This window comes from Arvicanthis niloticus, chromosome 22 (genome assembly GCF_011762505.2).
Source record: "Arvicanthis niloticus isolate mArvNil1 chromosome 22, mArvNil1.pat.X, whole genome shotgun sequence".
Taxonomy (NCBI): domain Eukaryota; kingdom Metazoa; phylum Chordata; class Mammalia; order Rodentia; family Muridae; genus Arvicanthis; species Arvicanthis niloticus.
Window position 1 is genome coordinate 16,703,487 of NC_133429.1, and position 13,978 is coordinate 16,717,464.

Below are 13,978 nucleotides of genomic sequence, written 5' to 3' on the forward strand. Positions count from 1 at the left end.
ATTAGTAAGTGTGCTTATAGGAGGAGCTGTATCACCAGAGAGGTGGACTTTGAGGTTTCAAATTCCCATGCCAGGCCCAGTCTCCCCCTCTTTTCTTGCGTCCAACTTTTGGATCAGGATGTAGCCTTCAGCTACTGCCCAGGACCATGCCTGCTGCCATGCTCCCTGCCACGATGGTCATGAAATCAACCTCCAAAACTGTAAGGAAGCCCCCAATTAAATGTTGCCTTTTGTGTTTCCTTGATCATGGTGTCTCTTCACTGCAACAGAACGGTGATTAAGACGTGGTGTTTCCTAAAGGAAACTGGCAACATATCCCTTTTGCTGAGTTTCGTCATTTGTGCTAAAGAATGTTCAATGACAGTAACTGATGGAAAGATAGAACCAGATGCTTCTGAAGGGTAAGAGTTACAGGAAGCTTTCAGCGCAGATACTGGTGACTGCCATGTAAGGCCAGGACCATCAGTGGGCAGGCGCTGTGATGTTCTGAATTAAGAAAGGTACAAATGGCATTTCTGGAGCATGGACCTGGCAGCAAACAAAGACCAAAAGGGACATCTGAGTTAGGATGGAAGATCAATAAAGCAGCTGCAGAAACGCCAAAGAGGCTCAGAGCTCCTGTACAGACCCTTAATGAACTCCATTGAAAATCGAGCTCAGACCTCCCATCAATACCTGTGTGTGTTCCCCCATGAGAGCTCATTTGGCCTTCAAAGGCCTAACAAACAACAGTTATGGAGTGCACCATTAACTGGTCACCCCAGAGCAGACAAAGCCCTGTTCTTCCATGAAGGATAATATAGGAAATCGTGAGTATTCTTGAAGGAAATAAGACAGACTCCTTCTATTGAGCTTTAAGATGCATCTTTTCAGCTCCAAATAATGACTGTGGCTGGTCAGTCTCAGTAAGCTTGTTTGTGCAACAGGCAGGCTACTAGGCGTTCCGCTCACTTAAGATGAGACAGAGATGTTTTCACGATTATCTGCTCCCCTCTACTTCTCACATCGAAAACAACAGGTTCGTTAGTTTGTCTTTTTGTTTGTTTATTTGTTTGTTTTGGTTTTGGTTGGGTTGGTTTTCTTATTTGTGTGTGTGTGTGTGTGGTGTTTTGTTTTGTTTTTTAGTTTTGTTTCTTGTTCTTTGGTTATTTGGTTGGTATTTGTTTTATCAAGATTGATTTTTCTCTGTGTCACCCTGGCTGTCCTAGAACTCACTCTGTAGACCAGGCTGGACTTGGAACTCAAATCCACCTGCCTCTGCCTCCCGAGTGCTGGGATTAAAGGTGAACATCGCTACCACCCAGACGAAAACAACTTTGAAACCCATATAAATGTTTAAAACAAAACATTAAAGGATGAAAACATAAAAGGATCAAAAACAAAGGATCTTGGTAGGTACTAAATAAATGCTTACTCTATCGAATTAACAACGCACCAATAACTTGCTATTAGCAAAAGAGATATAATCATGCTTTCTTAGAATTCTACTGACCTGCTATGCAAAGTATAAACTGACAAATGAAAGTATCTGTTGATATTAATCCAAGGAGAACAAAATAAAGTAATAAAACTTGTTTGGAAAGTGGGCTACAAATACACGATTACAACATTTAATCAGCTCTGCCCTTGGGTTATAACTTAGTTGTGGGTGGCCACTACCTTCCAGTTGGTCGAGAAGCACAACTGCTATGCGGTGCTGAGCTTGAATTAATTCAAGATGCAGGTCCATCATGTAGCTGTTCGATGAGATCGGCTTGTACGTGTCTCCATCTACGTCATGAGAGTCCTTCGGTCCAAGAGAGTTGAAGAAGAAATTTAAAAGGGAAATGGCTACCAAAACAGCCTTTAAAAAAAAATTGCTATGCCTTGTTATCTTTCAAGTTCTGTCTTATACGTAGATAGCCATTCAATTCTGCTTCCTTCTGGCCCTGAGCACCCGGCTCACCGGACATGTGCCCTCTACACTCAAAGACACTCATTCTTCTTGATTTCTGGGAAGAGCGATTTCTGACCTATGAGAAGGAAGTTTCCACAAACCACAGTTTTTTTTTCTAACCTCCCTGCAAAGCCACCTCTTTTCCTACTTAAGGGAAACATCAGCCTAGTACGACATCACTCTCCTCTTACCTTGACATAGCAATGGTCAATTACAGATGATCCATCTGACAGAGTAGTTAACATGCAATTCCAGTTCATGCCAGTGATTGATTTATCAAGGAGTTCATACGCATAAAACAGCTGCTCCACGGGTGTTCGCTACAATGATTTGACAAACAGAAAGAACACACCGAAAGTCTTTTTAACTAGCCAACGTCAGGTGTGCTCCGTATCTTACTAAATATGCTTAGCTTCAACTAAAGACTGAGTGCTGTCAATGAAGATGAAAATAATATAGCTAGCCATTTTCCAAAAGTAAACTTTCACCAACATATATTTCAGTTCTATTCATTGTCTTGAAATTCTAGTTGTACCAAACCTACAGGGGAAATGTAAGTATGAAGCTCACATAACTTTGGCTATTCTCTCTCACACACTCAATTTGAAAACTTGCCGATATGTATGTATGTATGGATGGATGGATGGATGGATGGATCTCAAAACCTCAGGGCTGGAAATTTAGACTTGGAGTCCACAAAACCCAACATAGAATAGTTTTCAAATTCTACATTGTCTTTTTAACATCATTATTCCCGTAGGGAGACTAGTATAGAATGATCCAGCCCTGTTTAAAGGCTCTTCTCAGAATCTCTTACACACGTGGGTGGGTAAAACAAAAGCTCCTGGGCTCCCATCCATGAGTCACTCAGCCTCACTGCCCTCCACAAGGAGCCATTACCTAGCGCCTTTTTTTTTTTTTTTTTTTTTTTTTTTTGCCTTTCATTTGTGTTACCTAAATTAGTGTTTGTTTCATTGCCACTCTCACCAAACACGCGCCTTGACCAATATGTCACAACCCTTTTTAAATTTTAAATGCTTTTTAGTTTCTCCATTATAAGATTCTTTTGGCTTCTTTCTTCCCTCAAACCATAGGTTCAGGCTAATGTTTTATACCTTAGCGCCTCAGTGTGGTTACATCACAGGAGCGCTCTAAGTACCCCCAAGCAGAGAGAGGCTGAAAGCACAGAGTCACAGGCTTCAGCAGCTGTTGGAAACCCTGGGGAGGCTGCTAGTCCTTTGGGGACTGGCTTGCAGACAGGAGCATGTTGTCCTCTGAGAGGCTCCATCGAGCAGCTGACTCAGACAGATACAGACATATATAGCCAAACCATGGATGGAGCTTGGGGACTCTTATGGAAGAATATGAGGAAGGATTGCAGGCTCTAAGGGAATTGGAACCTCATAGGAAGACTAACAGAGTCAACAATTAACCTGGACCCTTGGGGCTCTCAGAGTCTGTACCACCAACCAAAGAACATACACAGGCTGGACCTAGGCCTCCCCACTCATATGTAGCAGATGTGCAGCTTGGTCTTCATGTGGGTCCTGAATGACTGGAACAGGGGCTATCCCAAAGCTGTTGACTGTACATGGCATATGGTCTTCTAGCTGGGATGCCTTGTCTGGCCTCAATGGGATAGGAAGTGCATAAACTTGAAGTGCCAGGGTAAAAGGATGGGGAGAGGGTCTTCCACTTGCTCAGAGAAAAAGGGGAGGGGAGGGGGAAGAATTGTGCAAGGGGGTGATTTTTTTGTAGGTCCTAACTTTATGGGGAGGCTCAATGCCAACTCCATCTTTCATGAGCTGAAGTTTTATCCTTTTTCCTCCTAGATAGTATTGGGTTTTTTTAATCCATGTTTGCTTGTAACTATGCCCAGAAACCCACTATGGCAGCCAGCAGCATTCTGGTTTTCACTTCTCATTTCTGTTTTAGCCTCTAGAGTTTCCATTGTGAACTTTGCAATGGGCTTGAGGATATCGGCTCAACTCTGTCCAAGATGTCTAGGTGTCTTCCAAAAAAAGATATTTAAGTCATCTAGGTTGTTGTTCAGCCAAAAACAGAGGTCACAGAGACCTGTGTGTGCATGCACAGGCGTGTGCAGGTGTGTGCAGGTGCACACATGCATGCAAGAGGATATCAGCTGCCATTACTCTGGGGCCATCTGCCTTCTTTCCTGAGTCAGGATCTCTCAACTAGGATCAGTTAGCTTACCAGTGAGCTCCAGGAATCTGCCTAGGATTACAAGCATGGAGCCATCACACCTGGCTTCTTACACAGGTCCTGGAATTTAGGTCCTCATGCTTATTCGTTAATTCTTTGGGAAGACTCCCCACACAGCCACATTCTCCCGCTGTCTTCACCATGACCACCATGTTCACTGTTGTGACCATTACAGCCAACTCTAAATTAAAACCCATCTTTTGAGGAAACTCTCAAATTTTGGTTTCTTTAAAAACACAGAAATATTATAAGAATGTGTTTTCATTTTGATCCCAGATGTGGGATGTGGGACTGCTTCCAACTGTCCACAGCAGCAGCTGACTGTGATTTGCCCCGTGCTCTAGCAGAGGTGTGGTTTTGCCAGCTGCAGATAGTTTCTAAATTGTGTGATGTTTGGAATTCTGGGAACTTTTCAAAGGGTATATAAATGCTCGGGCCCAGAGAGGTGGGAGTTGGTGGTCATTGGTCCTTTAGGGAGGTTGCTTGTGGTTTGTTAGTAGTCATGATCAAAGAAGAAACGAAAGGAAAAAAATTAGATTCAAGGATCTATCTATCTATTTATCTATCTCTTCTCTCTCCTATCTAGTGATAAGGGTGAAACTGGGATGATAAAGGGTGGAAAAAAGAACCCACAGAGTAACAAAGACCAGCTACACTCATCTGTTTATAGTTTCCTTTATGTTATATTTTATTAGTTTATATTAGTGTCCATTTTTATAGCCCACTTGTTGAATAGATGCTACATGCTCTGTATAAGTTCAAAATTGTTTTAAATCATGCCATCGCCATGGTACACATTATATTTCACATAGTACTTTGTATGTGTGCAAGAAATATTTTTCACACCTAGAGATTTCACAGTGGGGAAAAAAAAGAGATTGCTAAGTGAGCACATGAATCTTGGACCACAGGAATCTGAGACTAAGCTGAGGTCCAAACTCCACCTGAAACTCAAAAAACCTAACATATACACAGCACTGGTTTTCAGAGTGACACTAATGTGTCAAATAAATGGTATAGCAACCCAGCAGAACAGGTACAGTTATAATTTCACAGGTAAAGATGCTTGAACAGATCAAATAATTCATTTAAGTTCAGGTGAGCAGTGAACATGCTAGTCAAGACTTGGCTATGAGTCTGTCAGAAACCAATGCTAGGCTCTGGGCTTTGGGTGAGCCAGTGTATTGCCTGTACACCAGCCACCCGCGAGCCACTATGGCTGAGCAGACTTGCACTACAGTGTAACTGCCTGTCATTGATGCCTTCATCATTGCAGACTTCAGACGATGGCAGTTTCTCAGGACATGGAAGGAAGGAGCTTGGAGCAAAGGACACACTCTCTAACTCCAGTGACAGCAGCAGCAGCTCACTGATGGCCCTCAGATTCCTTGTTGTCAGAGACCTCTCACCTAAGAAACCCATTCAATTTAGTGACTCTAGTTGATGAGAAATTTCAAGCCAGAAAGCCTAGCCCTTTATAATTCGCACGAGGGTTCCTGAGCCTTCCCCATCACACCATGGAGAATAAGAGTAAGCCCACTAAGCCTGCAATTCTCACACTCCAGTGTCCTTAAGAGTTGGAATGATGATGGACTGTGTTTGGGGTGAGAAGTGAGAAGCTGCATAGTGTGTAAGCACTGAGAGGAAACCCGACACACCTCTGGTGGACAATTATACCTCCTCTGCCTCTTAGGCAGGCCAGTTTCTGTCCCCAGTGTCAGATTTCTCAAATCTAGCTCTCTGCACAGGACGCTACTAAAAAGAACTCAAATGCACACCTCTGGACCTTGTAATTAGAAAGTGAATGTTCATTGGAGAAGGGAAACTTACAACAACCATTTATGTGGTACCAATAAATAGAATTTACCAATTATACATAGTTTAGCAGAAAGATAAAAGTTTTCTTCTAAACGAGTACTCATAGGGCTGGTGAGATGGTTCCATGGGTAAAGATTCTTGCAGCCAAGCCTGACAACCTGAGTTCAGTCCCCAGAACCCATATGGTGGAGCGAGAGCACCAATTCCCATAAGATGTCCTCCAACTTCTACATATGCTCCACGGTGCATGTGTTCATGTACACACACACTAATAAACCATTTTTAAAAGTGAGTTTCACCTGTGGAACAACATCTAAGGTTGATCTCTAGCCTCAACACACACACACACACACTAGCGTGCACACACACGCACATGAGCACACACACACAATTTCAGAAAAACACTGAATCTGTATTGAGCATGTACCAACATTTTCTTGTCATTATTTCCTAAACAGTACAGTATACTATAGACATAACACAATGTGTTCAGTATTAAAAAGCAATCTGGAGACTGTAACGTATACAGCACGGCATGCCCAGGTTCTATGTGAACACACTACAACCTTACACAAGAGGAGACATACCCATTGATGTTATTGCCTGTGAGGGTCCCAGAGCTAAGCCACCAAGGATGCTGAGGGAAACTACCCAGAAATACTCGGTCTTGTGAGTTTCATTATAAGATTCCTCAGAGATTCCAAAAGAGATGGCAGTGAGGAGGGCTAATAGCAACTGAGGGCAAGTGCTGCCAAAAATAATATTACAAAAAGAACAGAATGCTGCATATTAAAAATATGCGAAAAATGAAAAGAGGCCCAGGGATATCAATACGGTAAAGCTGCATGGTTTTGTTTTGTATATTGTTAAACTCCCCCACCACCGCCACCAATGTCAATGCAATTTTCACAACTTAGTCTACAGTTTATCAATTAAATCAAAGCAAATAGTCACTTGTTTCCTCTCTAAGAAAACATTTTAAAGTCATCCATGAAACATGGGATCCCAGAGAAAATGCTCCACGGTTGAATAAAAGGAGTTTTGTTCTCAAATAATAAGACTCGTGGTATTCTACACCTCATTAGGAAGAAAAAAAAAATCACACAACTTATAGGCAAAGTGTCCCCCTGGGAAGTCCAACAGCAAAGGAACCTATTGCGTTTACTCTAAAATCATCCATGGCTGTTTGCCACAACGTCTGCTCATGAAGCACAGGACCAGAATCACAGAGGACGGCCTACACGCACTGTTCCGGGGGATACTGATAAACAGATGAACGATGGCTGTGTGTGTGTGTGTGCGTGCGCTCTATTTTGATCAAGACAGTAATGTTCAGGTACAGAAGTAATTCAAATACTGTAAAAAAAAAAAAAAAAATGAAGAATACAAGCCAGGTAGCTCCCCACCTTCGAGATAAAGCTCACCAAAGACTCTCCCTGAGAGCCATCGGCCTTGGTGCATTTCAGTCAGATAAGAACTCATTCACCCTGCCAGAGGCACAAACTGAGGGGAGCACCCCCACCCTTTAAACTGTGGCTTGGGACCCATTCAAACCAGCAGTGAGGCTGGAGAGACAGCTCAGTGGTTAAGCGTGGACACTGCTCTCAATTCCCAGCACCTCCCTCCTCCAGCGAGACTCAGAACTGCAAAACTCTAGCTCCGGGAGATCTAACATGGTCTTCTGGCTTCTGCAGGCATTGTATTCACGTGTACAAACCCACAGAGACAGACAGACAGACACACAGACACACAGACACACACACACATCGCATTAAGACTGCTTAAGTATCTATGTCACACTTTCATTTAGAACTGGGAAGATGTCATTATAGTGGCCAACACACCCAAGAAACAGAAATTCTTAAAGCTTCAACACTCAAGAGACATTTCTACAATGAACCACTATTACATTTACAAATTTGATATTGAAAATAAGAATTCACGTTTTTAACCAGGCTTTCTATAATAAATTGCAGTACCTTTAATATTGGAAGGATTTCCAGGACCCCCTTTGAAGTCCCAGACACCTCATCAGGCCCTTTCTTTGTAGATAAATCTGAAAAAAGAAAGGAAGTGAGGAAAAAGAAAAATATGAGGAGCAAGAAAGAACAAGACAGAAGAAGAAAAAAAAAACAAAGGGAAATACAAAAGGACAGGGGAGAAGACAAAATGGAAATTCAAGAGTGAATCTAGATCATTAAAATAGTATACTAAATTATCTTTTTAATTATTTATTGATCTTAGATATTACTCACCACCAGAATTTGACAAAATATCAAAATGTTTCTTTTGTGTACTTAAAGTTTTATTTATATAAAATAATCTTTTTAAAAAAACTATAAGGATTTTGTTTCTCAAAAAGATGGTGTCAGATTAGCAACTGCTCAGCCTTCTGTGTTCTTCTTTCTTAAGATATGTTTTTTAAAGAATTATTTATTTATTTAATGTATGTAAGTACACTGTAGTTTTCTTCAGACACACCAGAAGAGGGCATCGGATCTCATTACAGATGGTTGTGAGCCATCGTGTGGTTGCTGGGAATAGAACCTAGGATCTCTGGAAGAGCAGTCAGTGCTCTTAACCACTGAGCCATCTCTCCAGCCCCTGTGTTCTTCTATAAAGCCCATTTGAAAGAATGACAGAGCCTATGGTCTAAGATAGATACCAAAGAAACCCAGTCTGAACTAGAGGAATACAAATGACAAATATTTGTAAGGCAACACTACATTTCCTATTTTAAAATACTGATAATTCCAGTTAAACCACATATTATTTAATTCATAAATAAATTCCAATATTGACAACAACATCATAACAAAAGATAAAAATATTATCTCCTATTGAGCCTGGTAATGAATGAATACTGTAAGACAACATTCTTCCAAAAGTAACTAGTGAATGACACAATACAATTGAATAAAAAATAGACTTTTAAAGGCTCCAACATTTGGGGGTTTGCTTCCAGTAACAAGTAATCTAAGAAACCGTCTCTCAGCTGCAGAAAAGATAGAAAATACTTTTTGGACTCACAAGCTAAGACGATAGTAAAATAGTGAGGATGAGGCAAGGAGCTTGGGAAAGGAAGTCACAGGAAGTAGAAAGGCAGGAATGTGAGCCAGGCATAGTGGAACAGGTTTGCAATCCCAACACTTGGAAGGCAGATAGTTCAAGTCCAGCCTTTGCTACACAGTAAGTTTGAGGCTGGCCTGGGCTAACTGAGACGTCATCTCACTAAAAAAGAAAAACTGCAAAAATAGGCACACAGCCTACTTCTACTGCTGGATACAATTCTGAAGAGAGAAACTGGGCAGCCATTTCACAGCCTTGAGGAACAGTAGCAACAGGAAATCAGGAGTGTGAGAATAAACATGGCGGCCCATCTCTTCCTCTCACGTCTCTATGTCAGACAGGGTGAGGAGGGCCCAAGGATATTTTCTTCATTCACTGAGTGTTGACTGAGAACACATGAAGAAAACCAGGAAAGGGAAGGGAGAGAGGAGCAGAGGGGAGTGAGGGCGAAGAGGAAGGGGTGTGTGGTAATTAGGAACGGAGAAGGGCATGCACAGATGAGGAAACGGCAGAGCCTTGTCCACCATCAAACCGTAGAGCATCTCACCTTTTCTTGGTTAAACCTGTGCCGTGGTCTCTCTCACTGACGCCCACTAACGGCAGCTACCCTCTGTTCTAACTTACACTTGCATCATTGCCTCTGTCTCTGCTCACAGTCTCCTCCTACATTTCATCCATCACTTACCTGCAGATTTTTTGAATTTTCTTTTCGGGTTTCCCAGAGACTCTAGTATTTCACTTAATCGTAACGTGATCTCTGCCACCATCACGATGTCCAGGTCTTCCAGTTTATAGCAATGCATCACCTCGCTTATCTGCCACAGGAGATAAACCCACTACAAGGAGGAAGTGTAAATCGAAATAAATTAGAAGGGTACTGCATAAAGAGGCAAAGTTTTCTAATGTTAGTCTTCCCTTGATCCTCCCCTGATCACAGCAAACCATTCCACGGGCTTCCTGATGTATCTTAGTCGTAAATAACTTAAAGTCACTTTAATAAAATACCTCCTTATAGTATGTATGCCTGTAGCTACAAGGGAAATTTCATGAGGTTATTTTTCTGGATCATCAAATATTTGAAATATCCTCAAAGTACAAAGTCAGCCAAGTGAGCAGGGGTTTCAGGCTCCATCTCGGGTGCCTAGAAATCGATTTTCATGCCTACATCCCCAAAGCATAGCATGTACACCAGCTATGGGCAGAGTGGACCTAGCAGCATCCATTCTGAGAAAGGCTCATCAAGCACGACAAAGAATAACTTCTTACTGCACACATCTACAAAGGACAGGAATTATGGGGTGGGTGGCATGGAAGGCCTAGATTGGAAATGTGTACTCAACTTGAATTTAAAAAAATAATAAAAATAAATAAACAACTTGTGAACGAAAAATAAAAAAAAAAAAAAAAGGAGTACTTTGTTAGTGCTGATCTTATGAGTATATTTTGCAAAGTCGTTTTTGGGTATGTTGAGCCTTTGAATTCCCAGCTTGCATCTCTGCCATAAGAGCGCTATTACGTCCACCACGATGTCCTTATCCGGCTGAACACCCTAAAAGCCAAAAGGAGCAGTGTGTGAGTTACGAGAACACGATGTGTGGCCGTAACATTAAGCACATGTGCCCGGCAACGCTCCTGCAAGTGCTTCTCATGCCCCAGATCATTTACCCCTCACCAAATGAGTGCACTAAGGGGAGTTTCTTCCCTGCCAAGGCCACTAACAGCTGAGTAGGACATAGGCTAAGAGAACCCACGTGGTTTCCCCCACAGACCAATGGCCTGGAAGTCCTAAACCGCCAGCCTCCCTGAGTCTCGCTAGCTCAGCTCTCTTAATTAAGTCTGAACGTTCTCAACCAAGTCTATAAACCAAGAACTTCTCTCCAACTGGCCAAAGTATACTTTTCGCTTTCTAAATTTCTTGTATTGAAATAATAAGGAACTGGAGGAATAAAGGGTAAAGTATAAAGTAGTGACAGGCGTGGGAAGACAAAGCAGAGGAAGGGTAGAGTGTGGGATCGAGGACAGCATGCAGAGGAGGGTGGAGAGAAAATGAGCATCCACACACGGCCCAGGGATGAGCACCACATGGCCCAGGATGGGCAAGCCTCCTCTCTAGTTAGCTGGCTCTTTTCAAAAAAAAGAAGGGAACTTGTTATGCCTAAACTGGGATGTAAATGAAGTCTATGATTAAAATAAAGCAAGTCAGCTCCGAGACTTAATTTGGTATGTATTGCAGCTCCCGAAGCACCCAGGAACAGAACAGATACTGGTCAAATGTGTATGGTACTTCTTGGGTCAAGCTGAGCTGAACTAAGATTTACAGTGTGTTCTTTTTAAATGTGTAAGTGAAAGGTCTTTACCCTTTTAAGCCTTCTCTTTCTTTCTTACTTTCTTTCTTTCTTTCCTTCCTTCCTTTTTTTGTTTGTTAAGCTCGTCCACTATAATGATTGTGTCTTTTATCTGCCTTTCGAAATTAAACACCTAGCAGGGCGGGCTGATGCAGGCCTGTAATCCCAGCTCTTTAGTGCTCAGGTGGCTGACACAGTGGACCCCAGCCCCAGGGCCAGCCTGTGTAACTTAATGGCATTCTGTCTTAAAATAAAAAGTACAAAATGGGCTGCAGAGGTAGCTCTGCAATGGGATACTTGCTATGTGGCCCTATGTTCTACCCTAGACGCTGAGGGAGACAAAAACAAAACAAAACAAAACAAAACAAAAAAAACAAACAAAAAAAAAAACCAAACCTATCACAGATTCCACAATATTCTAATACATTCAGAAGAAATAGAAATCCCATGAGAGCAGAGCATTTTGAATCCCTCTTGTGTTCCATCTACCCAGGAAAATATTAACGCAAAAACCTTATAATTACACTTCCACTTTCCATATTCATAAACCCAAATTTCAAATGAATTCCATGAGAATCCCAGTATTGTATTTAGGAAAGCCATGGAAACAGATTAGGGTACCACCACTCAAAACTGGCTTCCTGGGAAACTCGGAGACACTTCCTGGGAAACTCTGGGGAGCCTGGGTATTCAAATTTAAAAATAGTGCTGGAAGACCAGTTAGTTCAGTGGTAGGGCACTTGTCAAGTCAGACTTTAGAGTCAATCCCTTCCTGCCTCCCCACCTCATACCCTCATGGGCTGCAGGAGGAGAGGAAGGGAGGGAAAGAGGAAAGAGAGAAAGGGAGAAGGAAAAAGGGAAAGGGGATGGGAGGAAAAAGGAGGGGAGAGAGGGATGAGGGAAAGAAAGGAAGGAGAGAGAAAAGAGAAAGGGGAGAGAAAGAGGAAAGAGAGAAAAAGGAAGAGAAGAGAGAAAGAGGAGAGAGAGAGAGAGAGAGAGAGAGAGAGAGAGAGAGAGAGAGAGAGAGAGACCTCCTGTCTTACGCCAGGAATGCCAGTGCATGCCTGGGAGAAAGAAGCAGCAAGCTTGTGAGTTCATGGGAGCCCGAGATACACAGTAAATCCCTCTTCCCAAATCCAAAGATGGAGAGTGACCTGAGCCACTCCACATGGGCCACTCCTAAATTCTGGCCATTGTGTGAAAAGTGATAGTAAGCAAGCATTGCCACCAGAGGCTGGAAAGTGCCAGAGCCATATTTCACTAAACATACCCACTTTTCTTCAGAACCACTGCCTGGGTTCCCTCATCCTTAGACAGAATGCAGCTAGCCTGGGACATCTCCCTGGAGGAATAGAGTGACCTCATCCTTAGACAGAATGCAGCTAGCCTGGGACATCTCCCTGGGGGAACAGAGTGACCTCATCCTTAGAATGCAGCTAGCCTGGGACATCTCCCTGGGGGAACAGAGTGACCTCATCCTTAGACAGAATGCAGCTAGCCTGGGACATCTCCCTGGGGGAACAGAGTGACCTCATCCTTAGACAGAATGCAGCTAGCCTGGGACATCTCCCTGGAGGAGCAGAGTGACCCCCAACATGATGCCGATAAGAGGAAAGGTCGTCAGCCAATACAACAATGTGTTCTAATGAGCAAAAGACTAATAACCTTAGGAGTGGATTCTGCCGTGTTTTGAGCCTGGCCTTAAGCGAGGCCAGACCATAGAGAGACATTTCCTTGCACACTGTTACAACTTATTTTAAAGAGTTACTTCACCTTGGTAGGGTTACAGACACAGAAGTGAAGAATTGCTGCCAAGCTAAAGATATCTTCGGTGAATGTGGTCCTCACACAAGACTCTACGGGTGAAAGGCAGAAGAAAATGAGGCTGGGATTATCAACCGGGAAGCACCAGGTACAAAAGACAGAAGTGTCACAAACACCGGCACAAATGATGCTCGCACTGCTTACCACATGGCCGTGTTTATCCTGCCAGAAAGCTATTGAAAATGTGTTCATGTCAAAATGTATCCTGGTAGTCAGTTAAAATGGACTGGTGTTTTATTAGTAGTCCACAAAGCATACGTCTGCTGTGTCCAACGTGAAATGGAAGGCGCTGACAATATTAAACTAATCTAAAATGTGGCGAGTGGAGAAATGTATAAAGGTATTTATTCGGGTCCTGATGGAGGAAGAAAGTCTGTCACTATGGGTACAAATGATTTGCTGCAAACCAGAGGCTAGGTGATGCCTAAAGGAACAGGGAAAATATAGAAACACAGAGTAAAATACTTCTCACTGGTCTAGAAGCAGAGTAGATAGATGTTCAAGTGTGCATACAGTGATGTTTAAACCCTTGAAGTCCTAGAACGGAAAATGCCCCTGCTGGCGAGAAGGGACACAGCCAAACTTGCTCTTTGCTCAGCTTTTTTCCATCCTCCTTTGCCCTCTGCCCTGCTGACTGTGATGCCTACATAGAACCTCTTTCTTGTATCAAAAGCAGTTTCAGAATCACATGCATGCTTTCACAAGGTCTAGGGACCACATCACCTGACCCCCCAGCTTTTTATGACCTACCAGGCTCCAGACT

At 42.7% G+C, this 13,978-nt stretch overlaps 1 protein-coding gene across 5 annotated transcripts in view; it reads right to left on the reverse strand.

Annotated features, from left to right (window-relative positions):
* The window catches only part of Cfap54 (cilia and flagella associated protein 54), a 279,965-nt gene that overhangs the window by 229,716 nt on the left and 36,271 nt on the right, over positions 1-13,978 (reverse strand). For all 5 annotated transcript variants that reach the window (XR_013106305.1, XM_076919997.1, XM_076919995.1 and 2 more), the window contains 6 exons: positions 13,165-13,247; positions 10,461-10,595; positions 9,732-9,882; positions 7,957-8,033; positions 2,128-2,256; positions 1,660-1,786 (listed from right to left, as the gene is read on the reverse strand). Coding sequence is in view for 4 of the 5 variants with exons in the window: in XM_076919997.1 (XP_076776112.1) it covers positions 1,660-1,786; positions 2,128-2,256; positions 7,957-8,033; positions 9,732-9,882; positions 10,461-10,595; positions 13,165-13,247 (702 nt within the window). In the remaining variant the exon portion in view is untranslated. The remainder of the gene's footprint in view (positions 1-1,659; positions 1,787-2,127; positions 2,257-7,956; positions 8,034-9,731; positions 9,883-10,460; positions 10,596-13,164; positions 13,248-13,978) is intronic.